Raw genomic sequence first — 15,583 nt, forward strand, 5'->3', positions numbered from 1 at the left:
TAAAAGAAAGGTTACATCAGAGCCAGAAGGAGGAGAGGAGGTATCTCCCTCAGCATCCTTTTTGCTTACACTGATATCAAACGAAGCCTATTATTGGGACAATGCGAAATAAATTCAAATTTTATGCAGCATTTGTACATCACAATCGCCATTTTCTGATAATAGAACTGCCATATCATTCACTGCTGCTGATGCTCTTAATAAGATGGCGACATAAAGCTGGTCATAAGTAAATACAGGACTTGTGTAAGTTCTACAGCGACTTTTTTAAGATATTGTCATTGCAAAAGACATCTTTATGAGGCAAAGCTCCCCAAAAGAGTATTCGGGCTAAGCAACTGTAATGTCATCTCCTTGGTCCCAATTTGATCGGCATCGCAACCATCATTGTTATCATCATTGTCATCATCAAAAAGACATTTGGGCCAGCTAGCAGCAGTGTCATCCGCTAAAATCGATTCAAACTCAGTTTATTTATTTCTGGTCAAGATTGGACAGATTTTGTCTTTTATCGACTTCCTTAATCTGTTTTTTGATCTTCGACTATATAAGTTGTGATGATCACCCTACGCTTCCTAATACATCCTTGAAGTACTTTTCAAGGCATTTCCAATGGTACTAATTGTAATAGGTATTTTGAATGAAACTGTTGAGAAATTTAATAAAATTTGAAATGAGGTTTTTAGCGAAAATAGCCATATTTCGCACATGAACACCTCATAAAAGTGGTTTCAAAGGTTGCTTTGGATCGATAGAAACATTTTGATTCAAGATATACCATAGTAAAAGTCTTCATTTTCAAGGTCAAAAATGCGATCGTTTGATTTTCGATGAAAACCATGAGGGATACCTCATGCTTTTTGGTCGATTTTTGGCCACGTTTTTTTTTTTTGGTCCCAAAAAGTTGAGCAAAGGTGTCAGGAAGTTACTACTACTCAAGTACAATTGTTTGGTGTCATTCCGGTGGCTCATAAATGTCTACATGTCAAGATATGAAGGCTTGAAAGCTGTCAAATTTGGTTGTTTATGGCTCTATAGAGTATATTTACACAACATAAACTGCATCTTTGGTAACTGCAATTTACTGGAAAGGCAGTTCCGTAGCTTGAGCAATTTTTAATTCAAATAGGAGGCATATTGGCTTTGGTAAAGCTGATTCTTCATGCAAATTTTGATGCGCTATGTTGTAGGTAAGCTTATTTACAATGGAAATGAAAATTCGAATTTGCTACGTAGATACTATGGTTTTGCATATTCGCTTCGCTACATTCAAGCCCTCGTATGGATCAATGCTATCAAATTCTGGATTGGATGCTTAGTTGCCATAGGTTTGCACCTTTGCTTCGCTACGGTAAACCTCCCCTATAAATCAATGTTATCAAGTGTTGAATTACATGCATTATTATGTTCTTGTATATATAGTGATGATGTTACAATAATACGTCCAAAGTCCATTTGCTGAATGTTGAAAACTATTTTTTAGCAGTAGCAACGTCAAAACACTCTGAAACCCCAAGTATACGGTGTTGGTAAATATAGTATTGGAGCTATTCTTTATTGATAGTCTTTATGATGAGAAATTATATAATACAGAAAGATGAAATAATAGAAGGGGAGATGTTTAAAACAGGTATACAGATTGTGTGAGTGGTAATGATGCAACTGGATCACAGACGCATTCTTCGCCATCAGCCATGACTTTATATGTCTCTGGATCAACAGTAATTTTTGGCATCGCGTCATTGAGTCTCATGTCTTTCTTGGTCACTTTACGACAGCCCTTGACAGGCTCAATCTTTTTACGCAGATTGTAACTTTGAACGATACCTTCGTCGACAGAGAGTTGAGATACAAATACTAAGCAGGAAACACCTAAACTGGATGCATTAGCACCATACATGGGTCTGGAAATAATGGGTTCAGTCGTTGGGATGGATCCATTGGCATCGCCTAGAGAGAAAGTCAGTAAGATGGTACCATTTTGATGTCTCTGTGTGTAGACTACTTACCCATTTGTCCCCAAACAATGACACCTGCCTTCAATATGAGCTCAGGCTTGGAACCAAAGTATTCTGGTGTGAAACAGACTAAGTCTGCTACTTTGCCAACTTCAATGGAGCCAACAGCATGACCGATGCCATGAGCAAGAGCACTAATGTGTATCGATTAGCCCTCCTACCCCAACACATATAGCCAAACAAACTTACACGTTAATGGTATACTTGGCAATGTAACGACGAATTCTAAAGTTGTCTCCTTCATCATTTTGATCCTCTTTGAGTTTACCACGTTGCTGTTTCATTTTACTGGCAGTTTTCCATGTACGCAAGACAACTTCACCTGCTCTACCCATGGCCTGCGAATCTGAACTGATCATACTGATGGCACCAATATCATGCAACACATCCTCAGCAGCAATGGTCTCTGCGCGGATTCTACTCTCAGCAAATGCAACATCTTCAGGGATCGTCTTTGATAAGTGATGGCACACCATCAGCATGTCTACATGCTCATCTAATGTGTTGGCTGTGAATGGACGCGTTGGATTCGTGGATGATGGAAGCACATTGGGCTCACTACAAACAGTGATGACTAGTAGTATTACCTGTATTAGTATCTCTTCAGACAAAGAAACAGAGCACACTTACTGTCAGGAGCATGCCCGCCACCAGCACCTTCACTGTGGTATGTATGGATTGTTCTGCCCTTGAAAGCACCAATCGTGGATTCGACAAAACCAGCTTCATTGAGTGTATCGGTATGAATCGTAGCCTGAACATCTAAATCATCACAGACTTGCAAACAAGCATCAATGGCAGCAGGTGTAGTACCCCAATCTTCATGCAGTTTTAGACCAAGACAACCCGCCTTGATATGCTCAACCAATTCTTCCTTATTGGAGCAATTTCCTTTACCCGTAAAACCGAAATTCATGGGAATATCATCAGTTGCCTTCATCATCATCTCAATATGATGGTTGCCAGGCGTACATGTTGTTGCATTTGTGCCTGTATTAGGACCAGTACCACCACCAATCAATGTAGTTACACCACTGGAGAGAGCCTATGGAAAGTACAAATACAGTAAATATTGCCATTCAGGATATATAGTAGAAAAGCTTGGCAGCTATAAATATACCTCGTAACACAATTGCGGACAGATGTAATGTATATGAGAATCAATAGCACCTGCTGTAAAGATCTTGCCTTCGCCTGCTAATGCCTCTGTGCCCGCACCAACGACCATGCCAGGAGTAACGCCATCCATGACATCAGGGTTACCCGCCTTACCAATACCAGCAATCAAACCCTTCTTGATACCAATATCCGCCTTGTAGATACCAGTATAATCAATGATCAGGGCATTTGTAATCACTAAATCAAGCACTTCCGCATCTAATTTCGCTGTTGCTTGGCCCATACCCTCACGTAGCACTTTGCCACCACCAAACTTGCATTCATCACCGTACACTGTAAAGTCCTTCTCCACACGTGCCCATAACTCGGTGTCACCTAATCGGACAAGATCGCCTGTAGTGGGACCAAAATGATCTGCGTAATATTCTCTGTCCAAAGTATTAGTTGCGGGTGCCGGTAGTAGAGGTGCAAGTGAATCGTGTTTGAATCCTCTCGCCATGACTGTATTGATGATTTCCGGTAATCGAATGAAATCAACAGGACCTGTAGCGAGTCCATTGCCGCCTGTGATGATCTTGTTGCCTGAAATCTCAACCAATGTCACTGTCTTGAAATCTCCCGGCTCAAAACGAACAGCTGAACCAGCAGGGATATCTAATCGCATGCCGTAAGCCAGGGCTCGATTGAAATGAAGAGCAGCATTTGATTCAATGAAATGGTAATGCGATCCAACCTGTGATTTACAAGAAAACAAGCAAACAAATGTTCAGTTGAAACGCCAACAAAGTTGCATTGAAAAACTAGTTTACTTTACCTGAATAGGGCGATCTCCGTAATTTGTTACAGACAACGACAATCGTTTTCTACCAGCATTTAATTCAATCTTTCCAGGTTTTACGATGATGGCACCAGGAGCATCTCTTGCCTGTACTTGGAGCGGTAGTGGGAACTTGTCTTGCGATGGTATAGGAAAGAAGGTGCCGTACAGTGCCATCTCGAGATTACCATTATCTGTGCAGATGGGGTCATGGACTGTGACGAGGTACGTGCCGTCAGGAAAGGTGCCTTCCACCTGAACTTCATGTAGTGTTTGAAATACATCGGACATAACGTGTCTTCTGCCCAACATCTGCTTGCCAATGTCCATCAATTGAGACACAGAATAGCAGCCATCTCTCATCAATTCAAGTAATTGAGATGCAATCAATGCTGTCGCTTCTGTTCTGTTCAATTTGACACCTCTTGCCAGCCTTTTTTGTGCCAAAAAACCAACTTGATTTCAAATGTGTTAACTTTATTTATTGAATGGTACATTGAATGTAAGAAACTACCTTGATGTAGCAAAAGTTTATCAATTTCTCTTGGTATTAAGCGCATGCTGGTATAGTGTGTGTGTCAGAAAGATAGAGTGAAAAAAAAAAAAAAAGGAGAAAAACAGAGAAAAAGTACATAGGCATTGACTCATGTATTTATATCACGTACTTCTCGGAATATCGACTGTCTCATTTTTTTGTGGTTGGCAAAAGATAAGCTGATAACCGGTTTATTCCCCATTTTCATTAAGATTATCCATTTTATTGTGCCTTGTGGTACTCTGTGTGTATTGTCAAATTTAAAGTATATGCCAATTGGAGTAAAAGATACGATTTTTCTTGTGCCAAAAGCCTTTAAAATATAGTCTTTTGTATCACCTGAATGGGCGAGTTTATCTCTGTCCTCTCCCACTTTCCGTATTCTCACATTTGAATCCCATCCTTATCTTGTATATGTTACAAATCCATATCCAAGTTACACCAAAAACACGGTTGGTTCCATGGAGCTCTTTATTGATAGAACGATGAGGATGACGACGACGAAGAAAAAGAAGGTGTTTCATGGTGTTGATGAGGATCGTGGATATCATGCAAGATCCACTTTTGAATGCTTAGCAATGCTGAATGCGATTGATCGAAATCAAACGCCTGAAAATCGTGAACCATGTCCTACAATTTTTGGGTGGGAAAATATTAGCTGGTAATCGTGTTCATTGGAGGCTGCCCATATAGATAAAGATACCTCGTACTCTTCGTGCTTGAAAATGGCGGCATCGCAATCTTCAAACTTGGCTGCAAATGACCGAACTTCGTCTTTCATTGTCTCACATCCACCTGATTGGATCAGAATAGGAGGCAAATGGCTGAAATGATCAGCAAACAAGGGCGATGCGTATGGATGTCTACTGAGTCCATGGTATGTGTCAGTGCCCAGGTAAAATCGTGCGGGATTCATGATGGCGCTCATGTTTGGCCGACAAGGCAAGTAGTCAAAAATCTCGGCCTCCACCCAGCTTGGATGGCCATACGTGAGATCTACCCAAGGCTATTCATCTAAGGTTAATCTTTGAACTTGCTGTTTATCTTGAAACGTTTAACATATACGAACTGATAGTAGGACAGAAGTTTCTGGAAGTGGGTATTGGTGATCTCTGAGGTAGATCAAGAGCGACATTGCCAATCCGCCACCTGCACTGTCTCCAATCACGGTGATGTTGTGTGGTTTGATTCCATAATCGTATATCAAATGAAAGTAGGCTTGAACTGCATCGTAAAGAGCGCCTGGAAATTTGGTTTCTGGTGCCAACCTGTAGCTGATGGCTACTCTCGTTCCATTAGTAACATTGCATGCTGTTCATAAAAGCATATCACGTACAAAACACACTTCGGTTCATGTATCTGGTGAATCGCTCGGTATAGGAAAGATAACAAAAGTGATCATAAAAGCAATAGCCCCCACCCTGAAGGTATAAGATGACCTTTTCTTGAGCCGCTTTCTGTTGTTTCTGTGTTTGAGTGATTAGAGGTGGTGGCGGTAAGTTCCATTGAGCCTCAATGACGCGAGTGCCGTCCTCTGCTGCATCAAACTCCTCCAAAATCCCTGGTAGATTCAATTTGAAGACCAAAAACGGGCACGCCACATACGTTGATTCATCTTGACGAAGCAACTTGGGTAGTATCATGATCTTTCTCCAGAATGCGAGGCTAGCACAGCGTAAACTAGATCGTAGAGCATGTAGCAGCGCCACGGTTACCGCTGTGAGAGCATCCCATGTGGGTCTTTTGGGCTGTCTGATCAAATGCTTGTACACATCCATAAAAAACACACCTACACTGATAGGAACGTAGTATAAAATCTGCCATAGGTCCCACCAGATACTGGGATAGTCGGTGCCCTCTTTGTCATTTATGCTGGGTGGTTGACAGAACATTTTGCTTGGTAAGCAGCAGCCCTCTATAGTACATCTCTTGCCTCTTTGAATTCTGGGCATCTTCAATTTGCGTTTGGGAATTCTATGAGCAAGTAAAAAAAAAAAAAAAAAAGACATTGTAGGATAGTATTAAGAGATGGTATATATACATGATGGTGCCAGCAACATGCTTTCTAAATGATCTACTAATGAACCGAGCCATATTCCGATTGTAAACTCGCTCAACTACATGCACTGTGAATTCAAGAGTCTGTTCTGTTTCCGGACAAGATCCCGAATCTCGAGGTACTAGTTTGCCGAGCACTTGATACTGTCAGATTTAAGTTTTCAACTGCCATCACTTACGGAATCTCGGCAGACTATGATGGAAATCCGTGCCTGAATCATCAATTCATCGAATTCTCACCTGATTGACATTGGTACACATGCTACAAATATTTAATGCCAGCCATTTCTATACTTGCTCTACAGATCAAGCCCTGAACAAATATTACTGATACGTTCAAAAAGCTCCTGTCAAGAACTTGCTTAAATCAAGCGACAAAGACGTGCTGTGAGGTTTCCTCAAACATCAATTTCGATGAAGATCTGGAGTTAAAAGAGGAAAAACGGAGAAGCTCTATGCCTAAACTTTAACTCCTTGTTCCTGGATCTGATTTGCATTGACAAGAAAAGGAGCTCATAGTGAACGATTTATACATAAGGTTTTTTAACAGAAAAAATTAAAGAAATAAACAATTCGAGTATCTCCCCGCATTTGCGTCGACGTGAAAATTACGCCTCCTCATCCTCTGACTAAAACCCCCTCTATCTTTCTCTCACACTCCTTCTGTTTTGATTCTTCTCCTTTGACTTGATGTAATCTAATAGTTAGATTTGTATTACCATTGTGTAAGTTGAAAACAGAGAGAGAGTAGACAATGAATACTAATTAATAAATGTCCAATAAATGCATTTATTAGATATAAAACGCCAGGAGAAATGCTCGCAATGTATTGATGCAATGCCTAATAAAGCTAGCAGATTCGGGTTTGTGTGTCTCCAAACAAATTTTAATATAAATCAAAGAACAAAAAGGGCACTGTACATTTAAGGAGACGATTTATTTGCTGTTGGCCTTTGGCTTTCATGTGGACGGCTGCTTTTCTTTATATACATCTCAAATGTACATGCACAGATAGCTGTAAATGTTTACATCATTTTTATGAAAGCGTTGTTTATGGATGTGGAATATTCTAGCATACATAAACATTGATATACAGCCGATCGTTTCTTTGCAATGATACAAGAATTACGGTCGAGGCATTCTAGGGCGTTTTTTTTTTGTTTATTATGAAAATGCAGCTTATGTATGTGTGTGAGTGTAAGCGTGTATGTGCGTGAGTGTGTGTGTGCCAGGACCATATTGTGGGATTTCATCAACTGTACAACTCGGAGGAAGAGGAGACAAGAACGAGAGGAGGATGGGAGAGGGTTAACCTTTATTCATTCTATCGATTTAGTTAAAATGTATTTTTACTTGTACAACCTTTTGTCAAGTCTAGTACTTTTAGTGATGAATCGCTAAAAAAGAAGCCTTGATCGTAGAATTGATTGGTGGTATGCAGCGAGAAAGAGGGCAGGACTTGGACCGTGTCTATTGAAGGGGGGGCAGTAAGAGAGGTAGGAGGCACCAGGGAGAAGACGAGATCAGAAGGAGAGTTGCCTAAATTAGCACTTCAAGGCAAGGACCACAGACAATTGACAAATTCAATTTTACAACATATTTAGATGGGGACGCTGATCCATAGTTCAACATGCCACTCTATCTGTCTTATTCTTAATTAATGTGTCTATATATACATGTCATGTATACTCATATTTTACTGCCTGCATGGGCCACTCATCATTTAGATCTGTCAATACGACAAGGTTGTTGCCATGACGATTTGTCAACAACAACAAGTGTCTTGGAAAAAAGGAGGCCTGTCCATGTACGATATAAATATCACATTTCAATGTCGCGTACTTACGATGCCATCTCATACGCAATGATGTATCATTTTGCCTACATATACACCAACATTTGGCCGTAAAATAGGGGAGTGATGCTGCTATATACTGTATCGTAATCCCATCAATTTGTATTACTCTTTTTGTCGTTATACATATCAAATAAATAGAATAAAGGAACCTTTACACAAAGGGGAGGAGGGGAGCACAACAACTACTACTATCAGTTAGTCATTATAAGACATCTCCCTTGCTACGGACTCTGACCCCTTTCTCTCTTGACTCTCTTTCTCTCTCTCTCTCTCTCTCTCTCTCTTTTGACATACCATTGCGAAATCTCTTGTCTTTATCTATCATGTTTTAACCTCTATTAGCAATTGTCAATATTCTTTTTTTTTCTGTCATTACGATAAGCAACTCCTTATCCATCTCGAACGAGAAAAACTTGATCGTTGTATGCTATAAATGACATTGCCACATTTTGGTGACCCCCTTTGGATTGTCTTTGCGTTGCTCTCTCGCTCTCTCTATCACTACAGTTTTTGACGATAATAACTTATATTAAAAATCTGTTTGTTAACGTGTAACAAGTACAAATTTGAATTGACTACAACCAACTTTAGTAAAACCTAGTAAGAATTGGTGCAACGCCAAAGCGAATATAATATACACATAGAAAATGGGCCATCCCTAGCTGTTGGGATGGTTATATAAAGAGTCGAGTTTCTTTTTTATTCTTTTCATTCTTGCTCTTCTTCTTCCTCCCTACACTCTTTTACGCTTTGACAAAATTACATGCTCTTCGTTCATTCTTTTGATCAGCAACTTTATCCAATTCCAAACACTGATATCGCTGAAATTGACGAAATCCAATCCTCATCTTCTTCGCTATTCTCATTAAAAGACACCAGGTACATGATTACTGTTTCTTGTGTGATGTATTTTTGTATATGCACAGGACGTAAAAAAAAAAAAAAAAAAAAAAAAAAAAACCTGTTTGCATGTAAAATTACATTACTTGCATGTAACACATTAGAATCTGTAATATAAATACTAATCGTTTTTTCTCTTTCATTACAGCCCTATTCAATATCACCACCACCACCATCACCATCATCATCCACCAGCAGCATCTGAAGAATCGCCATTCGATCATTTTCTTATGAACGACGATTCAGGACACCCATTATACCAGCAGCATAACATTGATTTGACATATCAACCATCTTCGGATTGGTCCATAAGCAACAAGTCTTCCTCTTCTCAGCAGCAGCATCCAAGTGTGGAAGTCAATGAGCACTTGTATATCCAAACACCATCACAGCCTTCCTTCATTCCATATGGCAGCACGAGCAGCGACTTCTCTGAAGTTGTGCCATCCCCTGACAATCTCTATCAGCAATTCAACACTTGGTCCAACAACAACCAACTCAATCATCAAGACGTCAAGGAAACTGACAGATTCAATCATGCAATGACTTCACCCGATTTTCTATTACATAATCACAAGAGACCATCTCCTTCATTTGCTGCCAACATCAGCAGCACCAGCACCAGCAGCAGTTATCTCAACTTATTCCCCTCTGCAACATCTACAGCAGCAGACATATATCAGAAACCCCATAATACGCAATTCAACAGCCCAGATGCCAGTAGGTTTCACCCTCGTTTTAAGAGTGCCAATGCTCGGCTTGATCCCTATTCTGCTGAACCCCAGCACCCATACCATCAGCAGCATCAGCGTCCACCACCACCACAATTCATGTCACCACCCTTGATTTCCAGCAATGTAATAGATCAAGGGCTATTCATCGACAAGCCAATCTCATCTACATCAACGGATCTGCAAGTATTTAGCAATCAAGATAAGGATGAGACTCTAAACAATGCTAGCAAAAATATGTAAGTAACATATTTAGGAGTGTGTTCCCTGAGTTTTAGTAAGGAGAGAGAGAGAGAGAGAGAGAAATACACAGGCAATATATCTCGAGTTTTACAAAAAAAAAAAAAAAAAAGGGGGGGGGGGACGCATTATATATCTTCGAGGGTTAAATTTATATATCTGTCAATTACAATTTGAATCATCCCTGTTTCTCATCTCCTTAATTACCTATAATAGGCCATTTCAATTCAATGCAGTGCTTCATGGTATGTTGTGTTTAGCAGCCTATACTACACCCTGTAACTCATCTAATTCGTATAGCTCCCACTGCGGTCACTAAAAAGCACGACGAACAGCCCGTAACCTATCTCAACAGAGGACAAGCGTATCTACTCGACCTCGAATCCTCTGCGACAGACAGCACACTCACTAGCACCATCTCCATCGCATTTCATGAGGCCAGCCATCGTCAAATAGCCGAAAATTACTGGAAATATTGGATTAGTCAACAGGAAAATCCCAATGAAGCAAGAGCCATTGATTTGGATGTAAATCAAACAACAGGTGCCTACAATATTCGCTTGGTGTCATTTGATCGCATATCATTTGACTGGCAAGGTCGATTTGGGGCTAAGGTCTATGTCCGATTCAATTGTCTATCTACTGATTTTTCCCGAATCAAAGGTGTAAAGGGTATCCCTATGCGCGCTATTGTGGAAACAACCGGCCTTCATTATGTTTCCTTGCCTAATGACTCTCAAACTTACAAGGGTACATTTGAAAGAACAACGGCTAATAACATTGAAGGCTATGATTACAAGGAGTCTTGTTACTGCAAAATTAAGCTCTTCAGGGATAAAGGGGCAGAACGAAAGAACAAGGACGACAAGAAGCAAATGGCCAAACAAATGGATAAAGTCATTGGTAAATGTATATAATTGCTTAGCTTTGACAGGCGTGTATATTAACGCTTTTGTGGAAACAGCCTCTACGAATGGTAAACCAGATCAACATCCATTATGGCCTATTATCAGTCAAGCGCATCAGCCAACCAGTAGTCTGCTTGAAATCCCTACTTCACCGGATATTACTCTTGATGAATTCAGCAATCTTGAAGATCTCTTTGCTGTCGATGAGAAACTCAGTTTACCACTACCTGCAGTAGTAGCCTCAGCACCATCAGCGACAACAACAGATGGCAAACCAAGAAAAAGCAACTGCTCGTTTCTGCCTAAACGCAAAAGATCGGCATCAGATCAGCCCAACAGGCAACAATTGGTGAAAAAACAACGCAAAGCCAATACCACAGCACCGCTCCCAACCGTCTTAAGCTTTCGTGTATGGAATCAAGACTTTGCTAGCGCGCCTTGTGAGATATTTCTGGATTCATTTACTACACACAATCTCAAGGTGAAGCTAGCGCCCGTAGTATCAGTTCATCCATCGAGAATCTCGGAAATCCTGTGGCGAAAGAAACGCACCAACAGCCAAGAGAAAGTCAGCGAAGTCTTGGTGTTGGTAGAAGATACTTTTATCTCTGAACATATCCTGGATGGCGAAAATATGACCGTAGCCTTGGAAATGAAAGTAGATGGCAATTTTCGACTTATACTAGAGTTCTAAATACGCTCGACAACAGCAGCATGGATGCATATGAACTTTTTATTTCTTATTTTATCGTCTCTTTGAATACTGCATACATATATACATACAATAGCAACTATCTCTTCTCTCCCTCTGCTTCTTCTTCCTATATATATACACACACATATACACTATACACAACACTCACACTTATGCCCTCCTCTCTTCCTCCTCCTTCTCCTCCTCTTTTTATGTATGAACCCTTTCTCTTTTTTTTTCTTTATCTTCTAAATTAACTGAACATATTATAATAAAATTGTATAAAGCAAGGAAATCTTGAAACTATTATATCCCGTGAGCTAGAATACGGATGTGTGGGGATTGACGGTGTGTGTGCTACACATATGAATTGCTCTTCTTTTCCCAGTGAATTTAGTGTCATTTCCCAGCGAAATTATAGAGTGCAGAAATATGTCAATGCTAAATCATGACACTATGAATGTGCCTTGGCTTCACTTCATGTGTAAATGGGGGGTAAAGCGAAGAAAAAACAGATGCATACATCTATCCCTATGAGATCAAATGATGACACTATACAACAGCATGAAGCAGCCGTCGATCGGTTGACAGGACTAGTGAAATAGTGAAATTGCATGTACCTGTAAATGAGTGGGGTTTGGGTCACGAAGGACTTTTTTCTTCTGTATTCATTGAATCAAACAAAACAGGGATTTACACAATTTGGAGCCACGTGAACTTGTCGACGACAGTTTTGAGTTACATGTGAAAAGAAAATAACAGGCCCGAGAAGATGTGGGGAGAGCAAGCAGACAGAGAAATTCATGCCGCTGCCTGCCATTGTGGCACCATAATGTGTATATAAAGCCCTGTTTTTACTATTTCCTCCTACAGTAAAATCATTCCTTTTCTTCTTCTTTACATTTGTATCAGAAAAATGACTTCTACTGCGAAATACATTGGTACTGGAGCACTTGCTACCATTTCTTTATTAGCTTGCATCTACAATGATAGAGCTGTATTTGATGAAAAAAGAGCAGGCATCAAAACGCAGGCTGGTTGGCCACTGGTTGGCAATCTACCCATCTTGATGGAATACTTGATGCGCATTCATGATTTCTTGTTGGAGGGCTTCACTCGACTTGATGATTTAACATTGTAAATGTTGCAGAACATTCATTACACTATCATGAATACTTATTTACTCTTTACTAGAACCATGTCTGCTTTGGGTATCCCAAGACACGTTGGTACCATTGATCCTCGCAATGTAGAGCACGTCCTGAAGAGTAAGCTGTTCATTGTGATGCTTTAATTAGAGAAGATTGCCTAACTTCTCAATCAAATAGCTAACTTTGAAAATTACATCAAAGGCCCTGAATTCCACAGTGGCATGATGGATCTGTTTGGTGATGGCATCTTCAATGCCAATGGTGAAGAGTGGAAGTTCCAACGTAAAACTGCAAGCGCCATCTTCAACGTCAAAAACTTTAGAGATCAATTCACCGAGTAAGTCGCTCTTGATCTAATGTGATTTGAACATTGATTTTTGACAATTTAATACAGTGTATTCATTAAGGAACTCCTCATCATGCAAGACAAGATCTTTGACGAGGCATGTCAAGACCAACAAGTCGTTGATTTCCACGATGTCATGTTCAAGTTTACGTTGGATTCCTTCATTGAATTAGGCTTTGGTGTCGAATTGAATGCACTCTCTACCAAAGGCAAGGTTCCATTCGCTGCTGCTTTTGATGAGGCGCAAAAGAACACTTTCCTTCGATTTGTCAATCCCATCTGGCCAGCTACTGAACGCATCCTTAGTTTCTTGATGCCCTGGAAATCTAGCATGAACGAGCACCTTAGTGTCGTTGATTCCTTTGCTCGCGAAGTCACTGAGAAGCGTCGAGTTCAAATTGCAGCTGGTGAAGTTCACAAAGATCTTTTGTCCCGATTCATGGATGCTCGCAACCACAAGGGCAATTTACTCAGTAACGATGAATTGAGAGACATTGTCTTGAATTTTGTTATTGCTGGTAGAGATACCACTGCTCAAGCACTTTCATGGACCTTTTACATGCTCATGTGCCATCCTCGTGTAGAAAAGAAGCTCCTGGAAGAAATTAATCAGTATATTTCTGATGATGATATCAATGATTCCGCTGGCTTGTATGAAAAAATCAAAAACATGACTTATGCTCATGCTGTATTCTACGAAGTTCTTCGTCACTATCCATCTGTACCTCTCAATCAAAAGTACGCTTTGAATGATGATATTTGGCCCGACGGTACTCACATTCGTAAAGGAGATTACATTCTCTGGTGTAAGTGCACTTGCATGTCATTGTTGCTTTCTGAATACTAATACACTCTGTATAGGTCCTTATGTGCAAGGCCGATCTGAAAAAGTGTGGGGTCCCGATGCCAAACAATTCAGACCTGAACGTTGGATCACACCTGAAGGCGAACTCAAGCGTGAATCACAAGGTCAATGGCCCGCATTCCATGCTGGTCCTCGTGTCTGTTTAGGTCAACATTTGGCTACTCTGGAAGCCTTGATTGCTATTATTTTCTTGGTTAAACGTTACGAGTTTACACTTATGGCAGGTCAAGAAATCACTTATCAGGTGTCACTTACTTTACCAATGAGGTACGGCATGAAGGTGATGGTTGAAAGACGTAACAAGGACTAGTTTCTGTTTTTGGACGTTTAACAATGACTCATTTCATATAAATCACATATATATATATTACTTATCCTCTTTTCTCATATAAATAAATGTAACAGTACATCTGAATTTTGACATCCTTGATGTGTTTGTTGTTCTTTGTATTATTTTGGTTGGGGTTAGCCATTTCCACAACAGGGCACTAAAATAAAATTGAAGCATGTCAAACACTTGCTTTGTTTATTTCGGGTTTCATGTGTCATTCCAAGACCAGCGATGCTAGTGCTTGTTATCATTGCTTTGTCTAAACCGATAGATGCATCTCGTTGGAGTATTTACGCCTACGAATAGCATCCAATCCAAGCCTGCCTTAGCCCCTTATCTTACAACTATACAGTACATCAAGCGTTTAGTTTCTAATGCGACATTGACATTTCAAAAACCACTGTAAACGAGATATAGTTATAGATCGGGCTCTTCTGAGATGCTCTATGTTTGTATCAATGGAAGCAATCCATATACAGGCATGCAGCATACTAAAATCGTCTCTTACTGCTCAAATGTATGCAAAACACGGTATAATTTGGATGCACTTGAGCCGTGATTTCTCGAGTTAAAAGCTGTTTTAGACGGTCAGAATAGCACCAAACTACTGCTCTCATCTAGCACTAGCTGTCTGACACCTTTGAACAACTCTTTTTGGATCGTCAAAATTCGACCGAAATCCGTGAGTGATACCTCATGATTTTCATCAAAAATCAAACGATCGCGTTTTTCACCCTGAAAATGAAGACTTTCTCTCGACCCAAAGCAACCCCTCAGACTTTGTTCGTAAAGCTTTTGTATGTAGAATCTCGACATTTTGGCCAAAAACCACATTTCACATTTTCAGGGTTTGCTCAATAAGTTTATTCAAAACAACTATCGTAGATACCCTCATTAGATTCAGCTCAAAAAAGTACCCCAAGAAAGCTTAAGGAGGTGTAGGATAATAAGCACATTTTATATAGTCGAATCGAGCAAAATAGATCGAGCAAATCGAAACTGGACCAAAAAC

The 15,583-nt window shown here is 40.1% G+C and overlaps 4 protein-coding genes across 4 annotated transcripts; 2 read left to right on the forward strand and 2 right to left on the reverse strand.

Moving 5' to 3' along the window:
- Nucleotides 1-1,621: 1,621 nt before the first annotated feature.
- On the reverse strand, nt 1,622-4,266 carry ATC70_009400 (CHY-type domain-containing protein; the record flags this gene model as incomplete). Its single annotated transcript, XM_064828632.1, has 6 exons — nt 1,622-1,950; nt 2,010-2,152; nt 2,208-2,592; nt 2,649-3,063; nt 3,139-3,870; nt 3,952-4,266. 6 exons carry the CDS (start codon nt 4,264-4,266, stop codon nt 1,622-1,624), a joined length of 2,319 nt encoding a protein of 772 aa, XP_064685834.1.
- Nucleotides 4,267-4,960: 694 nt separating this feature from the next.
- Nucleotides 4,961-6,381, reverse strand: ATC70_009401 (uncharacterized protein; the record flags this gene model as incomplete). Its single annotated transcript, XM_064828633.1, has 4 exons — nt 4,961-5,119; nt 5,193-5,495; nt 5,559-5,770; nt 5,826-6,381. The coding sequence occupies 4 exons, from the start codon at nt 6,379-6,381 to the stop codon at nt 4,961-4,963; spliced, it is 1,230 nt and encodes a 409-aa protein (XP_064685835.1).
- Nucleotides 6,382-9,168: 2,787 nt separating this feature from the next.
- TGL5_2 (Lipase 5) lies at nt 9,169-11,878 on the forward strand (the record flags this gene model as incomplete). Its single annotated transcript, XM_064828634.1, has 5 exons — nt 9,169-9,284; nt 9,454-10,275; nt 10,493-10,521; nt 10,577-11,179; nt 11,241-11,878. 5 exons carry the CDS (start codon nt 9,169-9,171, stop codon nt 11,876-11,878), a joined length of 2,208 nt encoding a protein of 735 aa, XP_064685836.1.
- A 916-nt stretch (nt 11,879-12,794) lies between these two features.
- ATC70_009403 (uncharacterized protein) lies at nt 12,795-14,550 on the forward strand (the record flags this gene model as incomplete). Its single annotated transcript, XM_064828635.1, has 5 exons — nt 12,795-13,015; nt 13,073-13,146; nt 13,207-13,366; nt 13,424-14,181; nt 14,237-14,550. The coding sequence occupies 5 exons, from the start codon at nt 12,795-12,797 to the stop codon at nt 14,548-14,550; spliced, it is 1,527 nt and encodes a 508-aa protein (XP_064685837.1).
- Nucleotides 14,551-15,583: the final 1,033 nt, after the last annotated feature.

Source organism: Mucor velutinosus (assembly GCF_035048745.1).
Source record: "Mucor velutinosus strain NIH1002 chromosome Unknown tig00001563, whole genome shotgun sequence".
Classification (NCBI taxonomy): Eukaryota; Fungi; Mucoromycota; class Mucoromycetes; order Mucorales; family Mucoraceae; genus Mucor; species Mucor velutinosus.